The following is a 23,176-nucleotide window of genomic DNA, read 5'->3' on the forward strand; positions in this document are numbered from 1 at the left end:
AAGCTTAAATCAACACTTTCCTTTCAAGATCTGGAAAAAGTCATTCATGCTTTTATCACATCATGCCTGGATTATTGTAATTCATTATATGTTGGTCTTCCACAATCTCCATTGGCCCAGCTGCAGATGGTTCAGAACGCAGCAGCTAGATTGTTAACCGGCACCAAAAATCGCGAACATATTTCTTCAGTTTTAGTGTCCCTTCATTGGCTTTAAGATTTTACTTATTGTTTTCAAAGCTCTTAATGGACAAGCCCCATCTTATATTTCTGATCTTATTTATTTGCATTCAATGCCGAAGTCTCTCAGATCCGCTAATAAAGCTCTATTACATGTCCCTCGGTCACGACTTAAATTAAAAGGAGACAGAGCCTTTGCAGTTGCTGCTCCACGTTTGTAGAATCAGTTGCCACCTGACATTAGGAGTGCTTCTTCTGTTTCTATTTTCAAGTCCAGACTTAAGACACATTTTTACTCTATCGCCTTTCCGGGCTATTAATAGGGGTTATAAGCAACAGACTTCCGTATTCAGTTAACCGGGTCTTGTCGCTTCCGGTTCAAGCGTTTTGCATATGCTTGGTTAAATATGAAGCAGTTTTACTCAAGATGCCTTCAAAGTAGATACCAATGATGATCATAACCAATGTCCATCACATATGCGGACTGATATCTAAAAGTTTTTTTTTTTTTTAATTCTTTTCACATTTAGATGTAAAAATGTAAAACGTCAACAATAAAAACAGCTAGCTAGTTTAACTGATTATCTTAAAAGTCCATAGATATCGCTATTATTTAATACGGCTGTTAACACGTTCTCCGACAAGCGGAAGCGATGAGACCTGTTTTCCGGGTTTGGACAGGTGATGTTCGACATATACCCTATTGCAGTGTTTCCCAACCGGGGTGCCGTCTGTCGAGAGCAGGGGTGCAGTGTAAAAAATATTTTTTTAATATTTTTAAATTACTAAAATGTTCAAAAAAGCATCTATTATATAATATCCATTTCTGATGTTGCCAATAATTAGAGATGCACCAAAATTTCAGCTGCCGAAAATTAGTTCACCGCTCAAGATTCACTTTCACGTGGTGTGACGCTCTGCGTATTATCCGCTCTATGCATGTGCGCTCCGCTCAGTCGCTCCACTCGTATACCGTTCATGCGAATCGGAACAGCAAAGTCCACTCAAAAATTGAGCCGGCAGAAAACATCGATGTAGTACAGTATTGTTTCTGTCTGCAATAGCCCTACTGTGTTGGTGTGGTATATGGCAACTCTGGTAAGGCTGCCCTCTCATTCATTGATCTGCTAACCGTTATGCTCATGTGTTCTGATAATAACAGCTTTCTAGGACTAAACATTATTTGGATAATTGGTAAAAAAAAATATGTTAAATATCTTAACCCTACTGTTAGACCTACCTGAAAAACTAAAAAGCAATTTATTTAATTTGAAGGCCTGTCGTTATTTTTTAATTTGTGCTATCATTATTAATTTTTTTTATTTGTTCTTATTTTATTACTGACTGCTTACTTGTAATTTTTTATTCAATTCAAAGTTTGAAATCAAGCTATCTCATGCTACTGCACCAAAATTACCCCACTGTAAAATTAAAAAAACACTGAGTGAGCAAAAATTTGTGAGATAGCTAGTTATAATGGTAATTAAATAATGTTTACATATGTATAAAAGCCTACATTCAAATCTGTCCTATAAAATGGTCTCTTCGTAAGAAATTATCCTACTGATTGCCACCATTGATGGACAAAATGTTTTAATATTAAAAATCTGTATGACATTATATTCTGCAGTTCTTCCCTATTGTACCGAATATCTATACTTTTCAAATTATCATATCGAAGTTAGAAATTCAAATATTGTGACAATTTATTTTGTAGGGTGCCACAAGTTTGTTAAAATTTCCAAAGGGTGCAGCGACTAAAAAAAGGTTGGGAAACACTGCCCTATTGAATGAGAAACTGTTGTTATTGCCAATATTAAAAATAGTTTATTATTGTTTTTTAAATTTTACTTTATTTTTGAATTTACTGTATTTTATTATTGGTTTTGTTCAGCACTTTGGTCAGTGTAACGCTGATTTTTAAATGTGCTCTATAAATAAAACTTACTATATAATTTGACATTTGAGGCTTAATACTATAGAAAGGTTTTTCAGTTAGAGTGTTTTCAGCTTGTTTATTTTCATATAAAAATACGGCATGCAGTTGCATCAAACAATGGTATAAACATCAGTCAATGTAAATTGTGATAATCGAAATTAATAATCGCAATTACAATTTCAAGGGAATAATCGACAATTATGATTTTTGTCATAATCGTGCCGCCCTAGTGTGTGTGTGTGTGTGTTTAGAAATAAACCAAAAAAAAAATGGGGGAAAAATACATGTCAGTCAAATACAACTATGAACCCATTTCTACAGTCCATGACATACCTCTCACAGGGTGAGAAATCAATGAGCTGAACCCCCTGATGACTGAACCTCTGGATCTGCTTGAACTTCTCACCGCCCCAGAGAGCGATGCCTCTCTGATGGAATGTGGCCAGATAGGTGCCTTTTGGAGACCAGCGAACATATGTTTCGGTCCAGCGCTACAAGCAAAACGTAACAAAAAGATACTGAATACAGTATGCATGGCCACATGGTTATTATATTCTAAAGATGAACAGATGAACTCACCGCTCTCTCCTCTATTTCAATAGGCTCCTTGACATCATTAGCAAATATGCCTGTTCTTTCACCAGAGTCATAGATTACGCTGTACTGATCACGACAGTCAGGATCCTCCAGCCAGTGACGCAGATTCCCCTGAAACCAAAAGACCAAATGTCAAATGAATAAACAAATTGAAAAGTATGTTACAGTATTGCAAGGTTGGATTACACACAATCAGAACAAACTACTCACGAAATCTTTAAAGGGCTGCTTCTCAGGAGCTTCCCACTCATCACAGATTGACATGTACCTACAGAGATGAGAAATGTTTTATTAGAGCCAAAGAATAATACATCAGTCGATATTTAGCATTTTGTTAATTATCGCACCGGCTAAATTTTTGGCCAATAAGCATCACAACATCACAACATAAAATAAATTGAATTGCAGTTCAATAGTATGATATCATCTATATCAGCATCCGTGCTTTCTAAAATATTGGCATCAGCAGCAGCAATCAACAAATGCATATCGGCCGACCACTATTTTAGATCTAATCAATCATTCGCAAATGCTGTCACAATTACAGCACAGTTAAGGACAACATACTTGTCAAAGTCTGTGAACAGGTTGACACGGAAAGTATGCTGCTTGTCCAGCTTGTAGCCATCAGCGTTCTTCACAGCTTCATGAGCATGACTTGGTGCAGAATACTCCAGGAAAATGTACCTGGGAAAATGAAGCACATTGATAACTCAAAGAATAGCAGAATGCTATCATGTTTTTCCATTTCAGGGATCATATTAATCAGTATTAACATATATAATAGGTTACAAAAGCACTATTATCCAAGCATCAATTTCTAATATTCAACACATTTTTAATGGTAGGCTAAACAATGTAAAGTATGTGACCCTGGAGCACAAAACCAGTCGAAGTCGCACAGATATATTTGTAGCAATAGTCACACAAAAATACATTGTATGGGTCAAAATGATTGATTTTCCTTTTATGCTAAAAAAAGGATATCATAAAATCATTAGGATATTAAGTAAAGATCATGTTCCATGAAGATATTTTGTAAATTTCCTACCATAAATATATCAAAACTTAATTTTTGATTAGTAATATGCATTGCCAAGAACTTCATTTGGGCAACTTTAAAGGCGATTTTCTTATTATTTAGATTTTTTTTTTTTTTTTTGCACCCTTAGATTCCTGATTTTCAAATAGTTGTATCTCGGCCAAATATTGTCCTATCCTAACAATCCATACATCAATGGAAAGCTTATGTATTCAGCTTTCAGGTGATGGATAAACCTCAAATTTCGAAAAATTGACCCTTATGACTGGTTTTGTGGTCCAGGGTCACGTATCAGTCATAAAAAAAAATGATTGGCAAATTGTCAACGATGGTGCATCCCTACTTCCCATAGCAAGCCAACCAAAAATTACCCCTTGGTCTTTCCATCTGCGTCTGGATAGAATTCATTGGTGATTTTGCCAAACTTTGAGAAGATCTTCTGGATGACGTTCTTGAGTTTCTCCAGACGTTCTGGCCCAACCTGAGGGACATTATCCACCACAACGACCGAGTCGATGCCGTCTGCCTCCTGAGGTTTATCCCGGAGAACATCCCCCAGCAGCTCTGCGTACGAGGAAAACACCCAACAGAAGCCACATCAGCATCTACAAAAATACATTGTATGGGTCAAAATGATTGATTTTCCTTTTATGCTAAAAAAAAGGATATCATAAAATCATTAGGATATTTAGTAAAGATCATGTTCCATGAAGATATTTTGTAAATTTCCTACCATAAATATATCAAAACTTAATTTTTGATTAGTAATATGCATTGCCAAGAACTTCATTTGGGCAACTTTAAAGGCGATTTTCTTATTATTTAGATTTTTTTTTTTTTTTTGTACCCTTAGATTCCTGATTTTCAAATAGTTGTATCTCGGCCAAATATTGTCCTATCCTAACAATCCATACATCAATGGAAAGCTTATGTATTCAGCTTTCAGGTGATGGATAAACCTCAAATTTCGAAAAATTGACCCTTATGACTGGTTTTGTGGTCCAGGGTCACGTATCAGTCATAAAAAAAAATGATTGGCAAATTGTCAACGATGGTGCATCCCTACTTCCCATAGCAAGCCAACCAAAAATTACCCCTTGGTCTTTCCATCTGCGTCTGGATAGAATTCATTGGTGATTTTGCCAAACTTTGAGAAGATCTTCTGGATGACGTTCTTGAGTTTCTCCAGACGTTCTGGCCCAACCTGAGGGACATTATCCACCACAACGACCGAGTCGATGCCGTCTGCCTCCTGAGGTTTATCCCGGAGAACATCCCCCAGCAGCTCTGCGTACGAGGAAAACACCCAACAGAAGCCACATCAGCATCTTAAACATGCCATGGTTATCCAGATGTTACAGCGCCGCACTTAACTTTGTATAATTCAAGAGCAAAGCCGCTGCTGTGACGCGCGCGACTATTTCCCTAAAGCTGCTTTTGTCCCGCTAGCGCGCATGCTCAACTGAAAAACGGAAGCGTTAACTGGAATAAACTGCGTTTAATCTAAAACAAAGCAGTTAAGCGCTATCATATGTTACTAAACAATGAACCCGAAGGGTGTTGGTGTTAGTCTCGGGCTGACATGTTGAGCTTTAGGGTCAAGTGTGTGGCTCGCGCCCCGTTAGCAGGCGGGCTAAAGCGCAGGCCTCTCTTAACGTTAACGTTACCCTCATCACTGTCATCCACGAAATCCTCCGGATCACTGAACGAAGGCTCTTCTCCGTCCTCATACTCCATCTCTGCCTCCATGTTCTCCGTATCTCGCATTTAGAGATCGATTCCTGTCAGTCTGGGCTTGTGAAAAGGCGGTGGTGAACTTCACAGCATTAATCCAGAGATTTTACTCACTCGGCCATGTGCAAAGCAGCCGGCGCCAACCACTGCGAGCGAGAGAAGGACCGTACCATGTGTGCGGAGAGCGGGTGAGGGCTCTTACAGAGCGTTTTAGTATTCATGTACAACACAGACTTAAGCGCAAGATGGGGGGTTAATTTAAAATAACAGCATATCTATTTATAATGGTATTCATGTGGTCCGAATGCGCTGAATGTGTCATTTTACTGTAAAATATGGAATGATTGACCCCTTTTATCATCAACATGGTCTTTCCCTTTGCTTATCTCCCTGTACTTCCTGTTCATCTGACAAGTTCCTCCAGTCCGAATATGCGTTATTATTGACTACTAGGCCTTTAGTATGCAAAAGCGATAGATAGATAGATAGATAGATAGATAGATAGATAGATAGATAGATAGATATTCAGTAGGTGTAATGTATTGTAAGTTGCTTCAGAGGTATTGCAAGTATTACATACAACAATAATAAAACAGAGCATTGACACAAAAAAAGGACATTTAGCTTTGGTACTTAAGTACTTTTAAAAGCAAGTACTTCTGTACTTTTACTCAAGTAAAAATCTGTCTTTCCAACTTTTACTTGTAATGAAGTAATATTTGACCAGCAGTATCTGTACTTTCACTCAAGTAATGGAGTTGAGTACTTTGTCCGCCTCTGCTTATGACTGATGTTGTGGTCCAGGGTCACATTTTTGCCTGTGACAAATACATCAACTTGGTTTGAATGTTATTTTAGAGTGGGATGAATTTAATTAATTTAGCAAAATCTCAGAGGCTTGTTTGTGTACCCCAGTCTTCTCCTTTTATACCATTGTACCCCATTTTGGATAACTGTACAATTGTACCTATACCCGCTGATCTTTGATGGTAAATGAGTGTAATATACAGATGTGTGGTACACGTTGTGAGTTTTTTCCAGTGACATAACATTCAAATTCACCGGAAGGGTGAAGCCTGGTAATGATCTGGAAATGAGACCCTTTAATCTTCGGGGCGGCTGGGAACATTACAAGAGAGTAATTTTTCAAATACATCCTCAGGGCATGACTGCAATACACAGTTTATGTCTAGTAAATGATTTAGTTCATTACTAAAACCTATAAGAAGCTATTTTGTTTGGATGTTTTCCAGCTGATTACACTGATTGACAATGACCTGTGGCAGTCCTACAGAAACACAAGGAAACTATTAAACACAATAGGAGACTGTTTTGCATTGAATAAGCACAGTGGTGTATAACGGAAATGATTGTACTCTTTTCATCCAGTAAATGAACTGCGGACCTAAACCACAGTTCAACATCTAATGAATTATATATTCACGTCTGTGTGAAACGAACTGCTGTTCCAAATATGTATAGGCTATGTAAAGTTACACTTGTATAACCTCCTCAAAAGGCCTTAATAATAATCAATTGAATGCATCCCTGCTGAATGAAAGTATTAATTTCATATAAATAAATAAACCCAATGAATGGCCAATTATTCTTCTGCAAGCAAAAGCAATGAACTTGATATTGGACATCATTTTCTTTATAATCTTTATAGATCAAAAATGAAAATGAATCAAATATAAGAATCGTATTTTTTTATTATTTGTTTCTTTTTTGTTTCTTTTTCCTCTAGCAATGTTTAATTCCATGTTCTAAAGGAGATTTTCAAAACGTTGTCTTTTAAGTAGACAAACGCTTCTTTACAAGTAACCAGTAGGGGGCGCTCTTGTTGCAAGGAGTTTGAAGTTCATATTAGTTTGTCTTCTGTTAGTGAGAGATTTCCCAGTCATGCAAGAGTCAGGTGATTTGTTCTGTCTGGACAAACTCTGGCCATCTGCACAATGATTGGTGTCCTTCTAGCTATGTTTTTGCGGCTGCGATTAGATTACTAACAGTAAAGTTCCCGTAGGCACATCTTTTCCAGCTAATGTCAGAGCTGACATTTTCTTTCACTCCTTAATACTGGAAAAATCACTGTTGGATGTGTATTTGAAAGCCCATCACAGGCCTAGCAGGCAGATTAAAGTAAAGGGCATACTGAAACATTGTTAAACAGTCTGGCAATGACTGCTGCCCTTATTTATTACTAAATATCAGCATTCAATTTTGAAGTGCAATGAAAGGCAGCCTGGAGGGAAAAAATGTAAGTATAACACAAGTCATGAGTTTTACCTCACGCAAATAAGCCATGGTCGGCCCAGAAAAGGCACTTTGTGTGCTTAGACATTATCTTCTTCCTTGAGCCGAGGATTTGTCAAGGGTTACATGGGGAATATTTGTTTAGATGTGTCTTACCATAATAGGACCTCTTTGTTCATAGTCAAACATGAGCTCCCTCACAGGAAAGAAACCGTTCTCAGCAACTCTTATATGACAATAAAGCCTAAAATAGCTGGCTACAAAGATGGGTGGCGTTTTGAAAAAGATGCATCTACGCTTGAAGTTAAAATTGTACTTACTGAGCACAGGCCCCAGTTGGGGGTAACACTTCCTCTGCCACTTAACTCTTGCATAACCTCTGTTTATTTGTCTTAGTTTGAACTTGCTCCCAAAGCCATGTGTAGGAAATGCACAGTGTGGAGACAGTTCGGTTTTTCATATATGGGAAAACAGCAGATTTAAACTTTACACACAAATAAGACACCAGAAAGCTAATAGTAATAAGATACAGAAACAACATTAATGTCAGATAATCTATTCTCTAATATACAAAGGCTATTGGCGTAGTTGGGATGTGACCCAAAAATTAGTCATATCCTATCTCACCACAGATAAAATGTAAATAATGAAATGCAGCTCTGGTCATATATGTCAAAGGCTGATTGTCCAGTCAAACTGAGGTAAATTCATCTGTCACATTGCCTATGATTCATTTTAAAACGTTTTGATTTTGTTTTGTTTGATCAATAATTTTGGGGTTGTCGTAAAATGACATTCATCTTCCTGTTTTTGTTATCAGTAATGTACATCTGTGTTACATTTTTCTGTTATTTAGTAAATGTTTATTGTATTATTTTTCACATCAGCTGTGTTGGTCTTTGTATCAACAATCCTGTGCGTCATCCATATATATGAGTATTGGTCACTTACAATTAACTCGGATTCATCTTGTGGATTTCTATTGTACAGTCTGCATTATCATGGTGATGTTAAAAGCAGATTTTGAATGGTATATTAATATATCTTTTATATACAGGCACTATATGCCATCCCATAATTTTTTTTTTTTACTGTTAATATCTGGCAACCACAGCAGCCTGTATTATTTTTTACAGTAAATTAAACAGCATATTTTTAAAGTGCATATTCAGTTGCAATATGCAGTTGTATAGGAACAAGGCCATGATTCATCTTGTGGATTTCTATTGTACAGTCTGCATTATCATGGTGATGTTAAAAGCAGATTTTGAATGGTATATTAATATATCTTTTATATACAGGCACTATATGCCATCCCATAATTTTTTTTTTACTGTTAATATCTGGCAACCACAGCAGCCTGTATTATTTTTTACAGTAAATTAAACAGCATATTTTTAAAGTGCATATTCAGTTGCAATATGCAGTTGTATAGGAACAAGGCCAAAAGTATAACTCAACATTTTATTGTATTTATACAGGTCTTATATACAAAGCACACATAATGAAGTTAAAATCTGGAATTTCACACTTTTTACAATCTCTGGATACATACAACTTTAGGGAAGCAAAATCTGAAAGTTGAAAAAAGTACAGTAAAACACTGAAAGAGTGTTGAAGTAGACATCCTGTTAACAGGGACACTCATGAGATCCTAAAAGGGACAAAACACCAGAGCAGCAAATGTAACGTAAATACTGTAGTTAAATCACCTTCAGTAGATTGAAATCACAACTGGAAATAGTTTCTTTGATTATTATTCACCAAATATAATTTATATCAAATTAATTACGCGCCATATGCTTATCTTGATTGCAGGTTTTAATAGCCTTCATACTGTGTCTGTGTTTCTTTTCCGCTATTTAACTTTCAAACTCTCCCAATGGATTTATGGTCTTAAAAGAGGAAACAAGGACAAACACAGCCTTGAATTAAAGAATCCAATCGGCTTCTTTATGTGCACAAGAGGAGCCAGAGATCTTCCAGTAAATGCATGTGTTTTGCTCCCACTGGGAAGAGCTGTCAGGGACAAAGGTTTAGGGTGTGTCCAATATCTCAAATCAAATCCCTTCCTGCCAACTTTCAGTAAGCCAACATGGCACTGCAGTGATTATGAGGAAGGACATCATTTAAATACCTTTAGGGCACAGAGAGACATTGTCAATGCTGTTTTGCAAGAAATGAGTCACAGTTTCCACTGTAGTCCACAAACAAGAAAAAATGCAAGAAAATGGCTTGATGCTTTTGTTAAAACTTGAAAACTATTTGATAGCTTATCTCAAGCTTTCCCTTAACACAAAACAATGGCAAAAACAAAATTCTGACAAGTGGACACCTGCACTGAAATCGAAACCGCTGGTCCTCCGAGGAGACTGTGAGTCAGCGACTACTTCTGATGACAAAACCAGATCTCTGGAAAATTGATCAAACTATGCCACCTCCCACAACAAATACTTCTTAGCATTGGCAGACATCCCCAGGAAGTCACTTCACACCCCGTTCATGAAGTAGTTCAAAAGAATAAAACACAACATGGGTGCAACAAATTGGGGGCTCGTCCGGGATCGCAACTCCAGCTAAAACCAAAAGCCCACAGCTGTTCACAGCTGACATTCATCAAGATCCAGAGAATAAAACTCAGTCCCCGAACAACCATCGGGTTGACTCCCTCTGAAATCTCCTTATAAAATCATAAACTACACAGGTTACATACATTTCGAGAGGATTAACATCATATGAATACTCATAAAGTACATATGCTGTGCAATAATGACATTTAAAGAATACCATTAATGCATTATTTAAGTTAGTGGTGTTAGGCATAACCAGTGATTTGACCTTACTCTATACTTCAAAGCTTGTAGCTTAACTCGAAGAGACACATAAAAGCAGAAGAGACAGTTAACATGTACAAAAGCTGTTATTCACTCTATGTACAAAAACCCTGCTTAGTTGTTAATGAGAATTTTGCATGCCATCTATAAACTCACAAGTATAGATAAAGCAAAATGTGATTTAAATGTTAGATTAAATAAAAATAAACCTGTCAAGTGACATGAAATTAACTACTTGTTCAAGCAGGATGTTCAGTGCAGGTTTGCTATTGATATTTAAGATGTTATTTGGGAGATGAGCCAGTGTAACGTTATTGTGCATTGAGATTATCCTTGAGGAAAGAGGTGAAAATTCTCTATAATGATTAATGATCAGTCTGCTTCATTTTCTTTGCAGTGACAAACTGTAATACCCTCAAATGTTCTTGGCTTTTCTACCATCCCAGGTGTCTTCAAACTTCCTGTTTCACAGGAACACATTAAAACGAGTGAGGACAAAGAGAGATTCATGTCATTTTTATACGCCATGTCTCAAGTATAAAGGACTGGATATTGGAGTACATGATTAACTAACACATGATGTTTCTCCTGCACAGTTGTCAAGGCAAAATGGGTTCAAATGAAATCCAGAAGGCATTTTTTCCTGCAATAGGATGGGAAACAGACTCAAACAACGGCAAAACTGATCAAAAATGACTGTAAAAGTCACTGCAACATTATGTCTTTAAGGTTCTCCTGAAGAATTGTGTCTTTGACGGCATGAAAGACAAAGCGAATGTTCTCAGTGTCAATGGCAGTGGTGAAGTGGTGGAAAAGTGGCTTGCTGCGGTTGCGACGTTTGCGGTTGAAGCATTGCACAAGATAGGCCTGAACGTCCTCCAGTCGGTGAGGGTCTCCTCGGAAGTCGGAAAAGTGTTTGCTAATGTTGACTTTGCGTACCTTCTCCACCAGAAGGTCCATCTTGTTGAGGAAGAGGATTATGGACACATTGGAAAAGAGCTTGTTGTTGACTATGGTCTCAAAGATGTTCATGGACTCCACCAGACGGTTGGTGCGGCGGTCTTCCATCAGCACCTGGTCATACTCGCTGGAGGACACCATGAAGAGGATGGAGGTGATGCCGTCAAAGCACTGAAACCATTTCTGTCTCTGAGAGCGCTGGCCCCCCACATCTACCATCTTAAAAGGGATCTTCTTAATGACAAAATCATGCTCCACAATCCCCTTGGTGGCCTTCCTGGCCAATAGGATGTCCTGTCGGCTCGGTACATAATTCTGTAAGAAAAGATTGAGTAAAACTGAGTGAGTAGCAAATACATTCGGTTTATCTTTAGATAGGATTGTTTTCAGCACAAATCATACAGATTTTTAGCAGTTCTGCTAAATTTATCTGAAATATTTTTTATGAACAATCTTATTATTTGCACAGGTCTTTTAGAGTATTTTTTTATGGTTCACGTTCTACTAGGGTCTTTTTCCATTTGTGCAACCTAAAACATACATACTACACTTAAACATTCGGATATTTTTGAAATCTATGTGGTCAAAAGTAAAATAAGAGAAGTTCCTATAGGCAATATTTTGTACATACAACCTCTTAATGAAAATTGCCACAAGGGCAGACAAAATGATCTTCAAAGCAGCTTTCATAGGGCCCACATCCCACCCAAACTAACATGTATTTGTTTTGTCATTGGCCTTGGTTTCCATGCTCACACAAAACACTTCCAGGCCTTTTTTATCACTCATATGAGACACAGTATGTGTTCTTGGCAACCTTGGCCAATATCAGTCTCAAAGAGACCATTTTTCTTTCATTTTCAGTGTCTCCAGTCTTCAGTGCCACCTCCTCTGCTGGGAAACACTTTATAAAAAAACACTGTTCTGACTAACTAACTATCTATCTTTCTAACTATCTTTCCAGATGACTATTTTTGTTTATTTAATTGATGTATCATTATTAGAACAGTGAATGATCATATACCATGAAGATCTGGCACCACTAAATAATGTTTTGTTATCATGACTCACCAGTTGTCCAATCCAATCCAAGTTGTCCAGGAAATATTTCACTGATTCACTCTGTAAAAAAAGGCCACAAAAAAAGACAGGGTTTTACTCTGTGTGCAATAACGGACATTTCAGCTTATTCACATTTATGATTTAATTTAAATGAAGCAGAACAAACTAAACAAACTAAGTATGATAATTACATGTATTTCTGGGGTGAAGTCTGGAGTCCATAATATACATTTTTGGAAAGAAATTAGGACTTTTATTCAGCAAGGATGCATTAAATTGATCAACAGTGACAGTAAAGACATTCGTACTGTTACACAAGATTTCTATTTCAAATAAATGCTGTTCTTTTGAACTTTCAATTCATCCAAAATCCTGACAAAAAGTATCACTATTTACACAGAAATATTAAATGTAATATTAATAAAATAAAAAAATAAATAAAATATACAAATGTTTCTCGAGTTGCAAATCAGCATATCAGAATGATTTCTGAAGGATCATGTGACACTGAAGACTGGAGTAATGATGCTGAAAATTCAGCTTTGTCATCACAGGAATAAATTACACTTTAAAGTATATTAACATAGAAAACTGTTATATCGTTATATTGTGTTAATGTTGCACAATATCACTGTTTTACTGTATTTTTGATCAAATAAATACAGCCTTGGTGAGCATAAGAGACATCATTTAAACATATTACAGACCCCAAACTTGTGTAGCTCTTCTACTCAGGCAAGACAATTAAAGTCTATAGAAAACACATTCTCAGTTCTTATTCTCACATAGTGATTTATTTGCAAAACTCTCTTTTAACATTTTTATTAAAACAAATAGGGCAACATGATCCCAAAAGCTGTTCTAATTCAGGAATGGAAAGTCTAAATGTCTGAGAACTATGCGGGACACTCATACCACATAGTGCCCGTCAGCAGAACTCCAGTTAACGCTATACATAATGCTCATAATCTCCTGTTACTTCATAAAATGCTGTGTGGGGAATCATTCTCAAGTATTGCTCCCTTGGACCAACATTTGGTTAAGGAAAGGAACGAAAGGAAAGGACATGACATGACGTGTGGCCAAGTATGGTGTCCCATACTTGGAATTTGTGCTCTGCATTTAACCCATCCAAGTACACACACACAGCAGTGAGTAGTGAACAAACATGCACACACACACCTTGAACACCCACCCGGGGTGGGCAGCCAATGTTGCAGCGCCCAGCGAGCAGTTGGGTTTTCAGTGCCTTGCTCAATGGTCTCACTTCAGTCGGGGTATTGAGGGTGGAAGAGAGCACTGTACATTCACTCCCCCCACCTACAATCCCTGCCAGACCTGAGACTCGAACCCGCGACCTTTGGGTTACAAGTCCGACTCTCTATCCATTAGGTCACGACTGCCCCTGTGCACATTAGCACAGTCTGTTTACATTACAGAATGATGGCTCTAATAAAGGGATCCTATAATATCCAAACATTATAAATGACAGGCACATGAATGCCTGCAGGCACTATGTGTTGAACTCAGACTTTCACTCCTATAACTACAGGAGATTCAGGTCAGAGGTCGAAGCCCAATCCATATAAAAAAAGCTGACTGATGAGACGTCTCATTTAAACATATTACAGACCCCAAACTTGTGTAGCTCTTCTACTCAGGCAAGACAATTAAAGTCTATAGAAAACACATTCTCAGTTCTTATTCTCACATAGTGATTTATTTGCAAAACTCTCTTTTAACATTTTTATTAAAACAAATAGGGCAACATGATCCCAAAAGCTGTTCTAATTCAGGAATGGAAAGTCTAAATGTCTGAGAACTATGCGGGACACTCATACCACATAGTGCCCGTCAGCAGAACTCCAGTTAACGCTATACATAATGCTCATAATCTCCTGTTACTTCATAAAATGCTGTGTGGGGAATCATTCTCAAGTATTGCTCCCTTGGACCAACATTTGGTTAAGGAAAGGAACGAAAGGAAAGGACATGACATGACGTGTGGCCAAGTATGGTGTCCCATACTTGGAATTTGTGCTCTGCATTTAACCCATCCAAGTACACACACACAGCAGTGAGTAGTGAACAAACATTATATTTTACATATTGCCCATATATGATACATATTTTATAGGGGAACATAAAAATGCAAATATAATTTGCAATATCATTAAATATCTTTTTTTGGGGGGAAATATTAAATTGCTATGTAATGTATTTGTTTTTTATTTATATGATCAAATTGAAAGAAAAAATGCATAAAGCACAAAAGTAAAAAAAATAAAAATAAAAAAATAAAAATAATATTTTTTGTTAACTGAAATAGACATTATTAAAATAACTGAAATATATTTCCATGATTTCAAAACTAACTAAAATAGAAAGGACACAGAATTCATTTAATTTTAGATACACAGTATATTACAGCATTTTAAACCTTTACAACCTTCATTAATCACAAAATTCACCTAGATTTTATACTGTTATATTTCAGTGACAGTTTACATTGATACACATTAGTTGCCCAAAAATACTACAACTAAAATAAACACTAAATAAAGTGTCAGTGAAAACTAAATACAGTAAATAGTTACAACTAAAACTACACTGGAATTAAAAGAATCAGAGTGGAAACTAACTAAACTAAATTCAGTAAAAGAACTAAATTCAAAGCTAGTAATCCTGAACCAAGTGATCCTTTATATTTTTTCATTTCACATTATGGGTGATGTAATGTTATGGGCAAAAACATTGAAAGTACCATTATATATAAATGTATAGAAATATTGGCATAATAAATACATCCCTATGCAGTATAGTCAGAAGCTGCAGTAGAACAGAGCTAAAGCACAGTATTGTCAACTGACCCTTATCTTGGCTCTCTGATTAGTCCATGCTCTGCGCAAAAGTAGCTATATGCTGCAGGTCATTGGCTAATAAAGCTGGAGGTCTCCCTCCTCCCTCCATCTGAGCTCAACATGCACATGACGGCCTGCTGAGAGTGTGGGAAAGATCTACTCTGAGGCCTTGCAGGCCAAAGCCACAACTTTAGCACAATGTAAGAAAGTGTGCCCATGGGTATTTGTGCAGTGAGTAAGGGGAAACATGATTGAGCACGGCCATGTACAGAGGCCTTAACCCCTTCCCTTCCCAGCAGTGATCTCAATCTCAGTCCCCTTCAAATAAACAGCAGAGCTCCAGAAATTAGATTCAATTAAAGGCATCCCTCATGACCCTTGACTCAAATATAGACCCTAATCCCTTAGAAACTTAGGGAAATGCCTCGAAGGAAAACATTTTTAGGTTAAAAAAAGATCTTGAGAAGCACACAGCATAAATCTTGCAGCATTCTCTGTTTCGATCAAACAGCATCGGTGTCGTCTTGGGAAAGAGCTCGTATGAACAAAGCTGAGTGGAAGGGATGAATGCTTTTCTAAAGTTTCAGCGGGTCCATCAGGGATTCTTTTCACCGCACACTTTGTTATATCTGACAGTAAAACCTTCCTCGGCACTGAGTGGAGATCTTACTTAAGTGATGTTTAACTGCCAGATCCAGCAGCTGTGCTTTGTTGGAGGATAACTGTTCCACGGTGACTGAGAACAGACATATCATTGAATGTTTTCTTTTCTCTCTCTGTAGGAAATGTGTTGTGCCGATCTAGAAAAGTAAGAAATACAGCTCTATGTTCCTACTTTTTTCCAAGAAACATCTTTCGGCTAGCTGAAAGGAATAGTTCACCCAAAAATACTTCTTTTCACTAATCCTTTCATTTCATTCCAAAGCTGTTTTTTTTGTTTTATTGGACACAAAGAAAAAAATATAACAGAATGACAAAATGAATTGACCTTAATATGCTCCAAAAAACATTAAGAATCCAAGAATTGCAAATGAGATTTAAGAAGATTTTTAGCAGACTTAGGGCCAGATTTACTATCAGTTTGCGTCAGCGCAAACCCTCATTTTGTGTTAAAGAAACTACTGTCAGGATTTACTAAAGACACGCAGTGGGAAATTAGCGCTGAAAAGGTGTGGACAGAGTTATTTTTGCTACTCACTTTTCTGAATATACATTTGTAGGAGTTTCCCTTACGATCGTTAAATTTCTGGGAGGAGAGTATTTAAATGAATCACACAACGTGATTTACTAAGATTTGCGCTCGTCAATTTACTGGTATTTGCGGCATTATTTAACGGCCAAAAAAAGCATGTCTTAAAGCAGGCGGTAATTTGCGCTGCTCTTGGTAGATTGCGCTGGTCATTATGGAAATGAGATGTTGCGTCTGTGTTCTTTAATGTGCGCATTTTCAGTAAATCTCCCGCAGAATTTTCCCTCTTATCTGCACTTTTATGGAATTGTGCTCTAATGCTAATTTGCCCAGTTCAGTAAATCTGGCCCAATGATTTCAACTTTACTTTGAAGTAATACAATAGCTTTGAAAGAACTTGCCATATAAAATCTAATCATTTGTTGGAGTTTAAACACTATTTTCCACTATTTGGAAAAGAGGAGCTGAGACATTTTTCAAAATATCTCCTCCATAAAAGAACAGGTGAAAAACGTCAAGAATTCTCCTTAAAGTCTCCTCGAAAATGTCAAGTGAACAGCAAAACTTTGAAATTAATTTCTGTTCATTTGAGAGAGAAAATCAACCCTCTTCTGCATTGATGATGTCCGCCCTTGCCTCCGTAAATATCAGACTGTGTAAATAATCCTCACGCAAAACAAACAGAGCTCGATTTCCCGGTTCTTGGAGTGGGATTGCCTGTTTGGTTTGGATGCATGAAGAGAACTCATATTAATCCCCCACATGGAGCTCCTTCACCTCCAGAACTTCACAGAACCTCGGGCTGCTCCCACACTGTTGATCTAGCTGAAACCGCACACCTCGCCTTTTATCTTTGCGGATAGACTCGTATTATGATTTCTGAATTGGAGGAGACCAGTAGAAGGAAAGTCTGGGAACTCAGAAAACAATTTGGAGACTTACATTATGGCAGAGGTATGTTAACAATAACATGAGCTGTGTTCCTAGAAACGAAAAACTAATGTTGTGAACCTTTATGCTGATTATATGTACATTACCATTTAAAAGTTTGGGGTCAGTAAGAAATTAATACTTTTATTCAGCAAGGATGTATTAAATCGATCAAAAGTGACAGTAAAGACATTAATAATGAAATTTCTATTCATCAATAATCTATTTCTACATATTAAACAGCACAACTGTATAACACTGACAATAATAAAACATGACACTGAAGACTGGAGTAATGATGCTGAAAATTCAGCTTTGCCATCACAGGAATACTTTTTTTTGTGTGTTAAAATAGTAAATAGTTATTTTAAACTGTAAAAGAAAATCACAATATTACTAGGTTTACTGAATGTTTCTTATATGCAATAAAATAAATGCAGCCTTGGTGAGTAGAAGAGACTTCTTTCAAAAACATTACAAAATCTTACAGACTCCAAACTTTTGAACTGCAGTGCATATTAACCACAATAAAAATGATGATTAATCAAGGCTGACAGCGCTATGAATTATATAAAATAATGTTATTTTGTTAATATTGTTTTGTTAATGTAATGTTTCAGTTAAGTGCACAGTTAGTGGAACTAGACTGATAGATAAGTCTCTCTGGACTATCCAAATGTGTCTGAAGGAGCTCTGTATTCTCCAGAGTCACGTCTAATATATGTATCTTTATAGTACAGTGACGCATAGCTGCTCTCAATATAGAAAACAGCCAAAAAGTCAAATACATGAACAGACTGGTTAAGAAATCTGTCCACAGGTCTCTGACATCTCACATTAGTGCCAGTGGAGAGCAACTACTGTTGAACAATATCCTGACAGAAATGTCACTTCTGAGCATGAAGATCTGTACACTCTGTCAATCTAATGCATTGCTTGGTTTCAGACCAATGATAGCAGTCAGAAGAACAGAAACCATCTGCTCTGTTGACCCACAAGATAAGCAAAATATGATATAAGCTAGTGCCACAACTAATAACGAGTAACTATTAAAGTTTCAATGTATTATTTATTTGATCCAATCAAAAAGACTGAAGATTTTAGTTCCACAATAATACTGAAAAAGCACTGTCATGATTCTAACAATGTGCAAACTACCAGGTATACAATATACTGCTATTGTCCTTTAAATGTAATAAGTATCGCTTTTTATTTCTCCTCTTTCCTATTACTTGTTTCGCTTCTGTTTCAGTTTTTATAACCATTTCTTACTATGTGAAAGTAAGTTGTTGTTGTTGTTGTTAGATGTAAGTTTGGCAATGTTATTTTTTGGATTACTGATAAACTACTGTCATTTGATTTGTATTATTTGTATTTGTTGTTTATTTTAATATTAGTTACATTATGTCTGTATAGGTCTTTTATTAAGTTTTTATTTAATTTGATTTATTTTAATACTTCAACAAACTAAATGGAAATGAAATAATATATATATTGAATTTATAAATGTGTATGTATATGTGTATAAGTAGTATTTATAAAGTTTTAGCTTTTAGTTTTGGATCTGTTTTTAGTTGTTTTAATACTACAATTGATTGCTTCTGCTGTCCTCATTTGTGAGTCGCTTTGGATAAAAGCGTCTAATAAATGACTAAATAAATGTAATATAGTATTTAAATACAATAGCTAGTTTTGGCATAAATACCACTATATAAGTCAGAGTTGTTCACATAATCAAAACCAAACATAGTAACAGAAATAGTTTGTTACTGAAATTTTTTGTGCTTATAAATGTCAGGAATTATTTACTATAATGCCATTAGTTACTGTTATAAAATATAATTTCTGGCATTACATGATTTTATCATTTTAATTAGATTTATTTTAAACAAATTTAATGTCCAATATTTTATTAAAATGACTAAATGAATGCACTGCACTTCTCTGCTGTGTACTAAACAGTGCAATACTATCCTGACTTTTTAGAATAAGTTATGGCCACATAATGCTAACAATATGCCTATGACCTTCTCTGAAGCATTCATATTCTCTAATGGACAATTTGGGTCATTATTCAATAAAGTAAACACTAATCAATAAAGACATATTTTTATTGCTGAATTGTTGATCAGTTTATTATGGATTTTATCAGTTAGTTGTTGCAGTCCTAGCGTCATCATTTCCTTAACTCAGTTTAAGTGTGACCTCAGCGGCGTGACCTCAGCAGCAGACACAGTCTGTCAAGTCCTCTGTAATGTGAGAATGTGTAAAAAGCGTGAGACTAAGAGGTGAGCCGCTGTGTTCGCTCCTCCTTCCACACTCTATGGCTCTGCGGGTATTTCCCTCTTTTCTCGCCTGTGTCTCACCTCAATCAGTTCTGCTCCTATCTTATCCATTCGCCTAATGGCGGCCCCTCAGGGAGACTGACCCTAGACAGGCCTGGAAACAAACCACTGACGGGTGGAATAAAAACAGAGTGGGAGATAAAAAAAAAAAAGTCGAGAAAAACTGTGGGTGTATGACGTTTTCAAGGACAAGTCAGTTTTTCCTCTTCCAGTACAGTGCTCCCCTTGGGTCTGTTTTCAATAAGAACAGCCCACTCACCATCTGTTTCACAGGGGCTCAAAACATAATATCTACTGCTAATCCTCACACTTTTCTCATGGACATGAAAGCGGTATTGAATTGTGTACTGAGCTTTACTGAACATGCAGATGGAGGAAACTCAATTTGTTCAATGTCTCTCTAAGCCCATCATACCCAGAGAACAATTATGATCTTGGAACCTAAATCTAATGCATTTTGTATAAAATGCACACACACATATATAAATTACACCACCAAAAAATAACATAAAATGTGGGGTCTGTACGATTTTTTTATGTTTGCTGACAAAGGGTCAAAAATATAGTAAAAACAGTAATATTGTGAAATATTATTACACCAATTTTCTATTTTAATATATTGTAAAATGTTATTTATTCCTGTGATGGCAAAGCTGAATTTTCAGCATCATTACTTCAGTCTTCAGTGTCACATGATCCTTCAGAAATCATTCTAGTATAGTGATTTGCTGCTTAAGAAGCATTTCTTATTATTATTGATGTCGAAAACAGTTGTGCTGATTAATATTTTTGTGGAATTTTTGAAAGGTAGTGTATAATGTGGCTCATTTGTTTCTCATGTTATTCCAAATCCACGTCCCTTATTTTTTTCTGTCTAACACATGAAGATACATTTTTAAAAATCACGCTTTCAATGCCATTACAATGAATGCAGAGCTTTCAGATTGCAATAAGGACTTAAAAGCACTATACAAATATCAAAAAAGTGACCCACTTGACTTATGCACTAGTTTTCCTATTTTCTGAAGTCATGCAATAGCGTTGTGTGAGAAATCGATTCAAAATTTTTATTGTTATTCATTGATAACATTATAAACTGATTACCATTGTGACCAAATGGTTTACCAATGTGTGAACTAACCATTCAGACTGATTTTGTGAGACAATTTGGTTGATTCATTGAAAAGATTTGACTTCAAAAACGTTATTTTTTACCGCATGAAATCCACAGTGTTGCATAACTAAACAAAAAATATATGTAAATTTTTGTTATTATCCAGATTGATTGATTTTTTTTTTTTTGGTGCCCAAACAATTTTAGGGAAAAATGTAAACATTGCATTGTTGTAATTCCATGGAAAAGCGTGATTCTTTAGTCTCTGAAGAAAAGTTTGAAAAAGAAAGAAAGAAAGGAATCATCACACTATAATATTTTAGAGTTGTTTTTAGACAGGAAAGCACCTGCAGACTCATGCACAAACCTTTCATTTCCATTATAAGGAGTAAAAAAGCCACTTGGGCGTATAATCTCCAGCCTAGGAATGTCAAGGCAATGGAAGTGTTTGTCATGGTCATATCAAACCTCAGCAATGTCTGTAGAGTACTTTGACTAAGTTGTACTATAATGGCCTAGATAGGGCAAACAGACAGATAAGACACTGGAGGAGCAGGCCAAAATGAGCATACATTTATCGCTCCTGACAGTCTGTCTGCAGATAGCACATGACAGATGACAGGGCAGTCAGAGAAATATGGCTGAATACACTAGTGACACCTCTCAGAGTCAAAAGCCATTCTGCCCTGTTACTTCCATTCCGCCTCCTAAGAAATGAGGGGTTATAGTGAAGTTAGCGAGGACATGACGCCCAGAAAAAGCTGAAGAAAGGGGATGTAGGAATGATAGGAATCTGGGAACACTGAGTTGCTGTTTAAGATGTTGGAGTACAGGTCAGGTATGTAAATAATACAGGTCTATAAATGATCTGTTTTTGACAAAAATGCACAGTTTATGTTTCAGTGTTTTTTATTTTTAAGTCATTTTAGATAACAGGGGCTACTCTATTAATAAATGCAAATACAGAAATGGTGAGAAAATCTAAGTGTTTCAAATAATTTAAAACCCTTCTTGGGTTGTAAATCACAATGTAGATTATCATGCTAGAGAAAAGAGAATCTAAAAGCATATTAGTGATCAAGACACATCATGGAGAACAATCTGCACAGCTCACTTTCTTCAAGCCTTTTCTTCTCAGATGCACAGATGAATCTAACACAACATACCACATTTAAAAATGAATAAATAAATACATTTTTGTGACATTTTCATGACAGTTAAGCACCTCCCATTACATTATCATTACTGTAATATGAAAGAAGTATATATTATTTAAAATGTAAAGTACAGCCGAAGCACAATTGTAATGATACATTATGGTCGTATTTGCAAAATTGAGTGCTCATATAATAATAATAATAATAAAAAATTGTATTAATAAAATAACTGTCTTTAATAATATAAACTGTAATACAGTAATTACAGTAATGAGAATGACATTTTTTTGCACTAATGTCACAAATGCAAAACATATTAAATAAAAAATAGGAGAATTTATTCCCTTTATGCAATAAATAATAAATAACTTTTTTCTTTGATTTGAGAGTGAAATGCCACCCACACATTTTAGGTTGCCCTTCTTTAAGTAAAACTGCAATCTGCAAGAAACACCAGTCTGTTTGTCTCAGAAGAACAGAAGCGAGGTACATCAAATACTGCCACCAAAAGTACAGTCTGTGTTTATTTGGAAAAGATGGGAAAGATTATCCAAATATAGTGAAATATAAATATCCATTTTTCATCTCATTTCCGGATACCCTAAACAGAGGAAGTATTAAAATTGCTTTTAAGCTATTTTTATAGATTAGCTATGTGAAACAATTCAGTGGAAGAACATGAACAATTTTGAAAGCAGCAATAATGTCATGAAGCCATTTAGTAGCAAAGCTATTTATCTAATATCTACATCTGCCTCATTACGTGCTTTTCTTGCACTTTGTAAATAAAATAAAAAACTGAGGAATTAATAAAATGTTTTCTGGAAGTGATCTCGGCAAACATCTCGGCCAAAACACACAAAACATCTGGTCAGTATGCCTTCATCAATCTTGCCACTACCGATTAACTGCAGTAATTAACCGTAACTTTCTCTGAACCATGAATGACATTGTGTCTGGGTTTCCTCCATTTATTCACT

The 23,176-nt window shown here is 36.1% G+C and overlaps 2 protein-coding genes across 3 annotated transcripts in view; both read right to left on the bottom strand.

Moving 5' to 3' along the window:
- LOC107581760 (eukaryotic translation initiation factor 3 subunit B-like) overlaps positions 1 to 5,675 on the bottom strand; it is an 18,523-nt gene extending 12,848 nt beyond the window's left edge. The window contains exons 1-6 of the mRNA XM_016267410.1: positions 5,425 to 5,675; positions 4,852 to 5,044; positions 3,283 to 3,402; positions 2,926 to 2,983; positions 2,698 to 2,826; positions 2,409 to 2,609 (exon numbers count right to left, since the gene is read on the bottom strand). Coding sequence (XP_016122896.1) covers positions 2,409 to 2,609; positions 2,698 to 2,826; positions 2,926 to 2,983; positions 3,283 to 3,402; positions 4,852 to 5,044; positions 5,425 to 5,524 — 801 coding nt within the window. The 5' untranslated portion in view covers positions 5,525 to 5,675. The remainder of the gene's footprint in view (positions 1 to 2,408; positions 2,610 to 2,697; positions 2,827 to 2,925; positions 2,984 to 3,282; positions 3,403 to 4,851; positions 5,045 to 5,424) is intronic.
- A 3,623-nt stretch (positions 5,676 to 9,298) lies between these two features.
- Positions 9,299 to 23,176, bottom strand: part of gna12a (guanine nucleotide binding protein (G protein) alpha 12a) — a 33,312-nt gene continuing 19,434 nt past the window's right edge. Inside the window, exons 3-5 of one of the 2 annotated variants that reach the window (XR_001608858.1) lie at positions 12,610 to 12,660; positions 11,049 to 11,853; positions 9,299 to 11,012 (exon numbers count right to left, since the gene is read on the bottom strand). Coding sequence is in view for 1 of the 2 variants with exons in the window: in XM_016267339.1 (XP_016122825.1) it covers positions 11,284 to 11,853; positions 12,610 to 12,660 (621 nt within the window). In the remaining variant the exon portion in view is untranslated. Of the gene's footprint in view, positions 11,854 to 12,609; positions 12,661 to 23,176 lie in introns of both variants that reach the window. The other variant, XM_016267339.1, reaches the window with a different exon arrangement.

Source organism: Sinocyclocheilus grahami, unplaced genomic scaffold (assembly GCF_001515645.1).
Source record: "Sinocyclocheilus grahami isolate Dianchi unplaced genomic scaffold, SAMN03320097.WGS_v1.1 scaffold37.1, whole genome shotgun sequence".
Classification (NCBI taxonomy): Eukaryota; Metazoa; Chordata; class Actinopteri; order Cypriniformes; family Cyprinidae; genus Sinocyclocheilus; species Sinocyclocheilus grahami.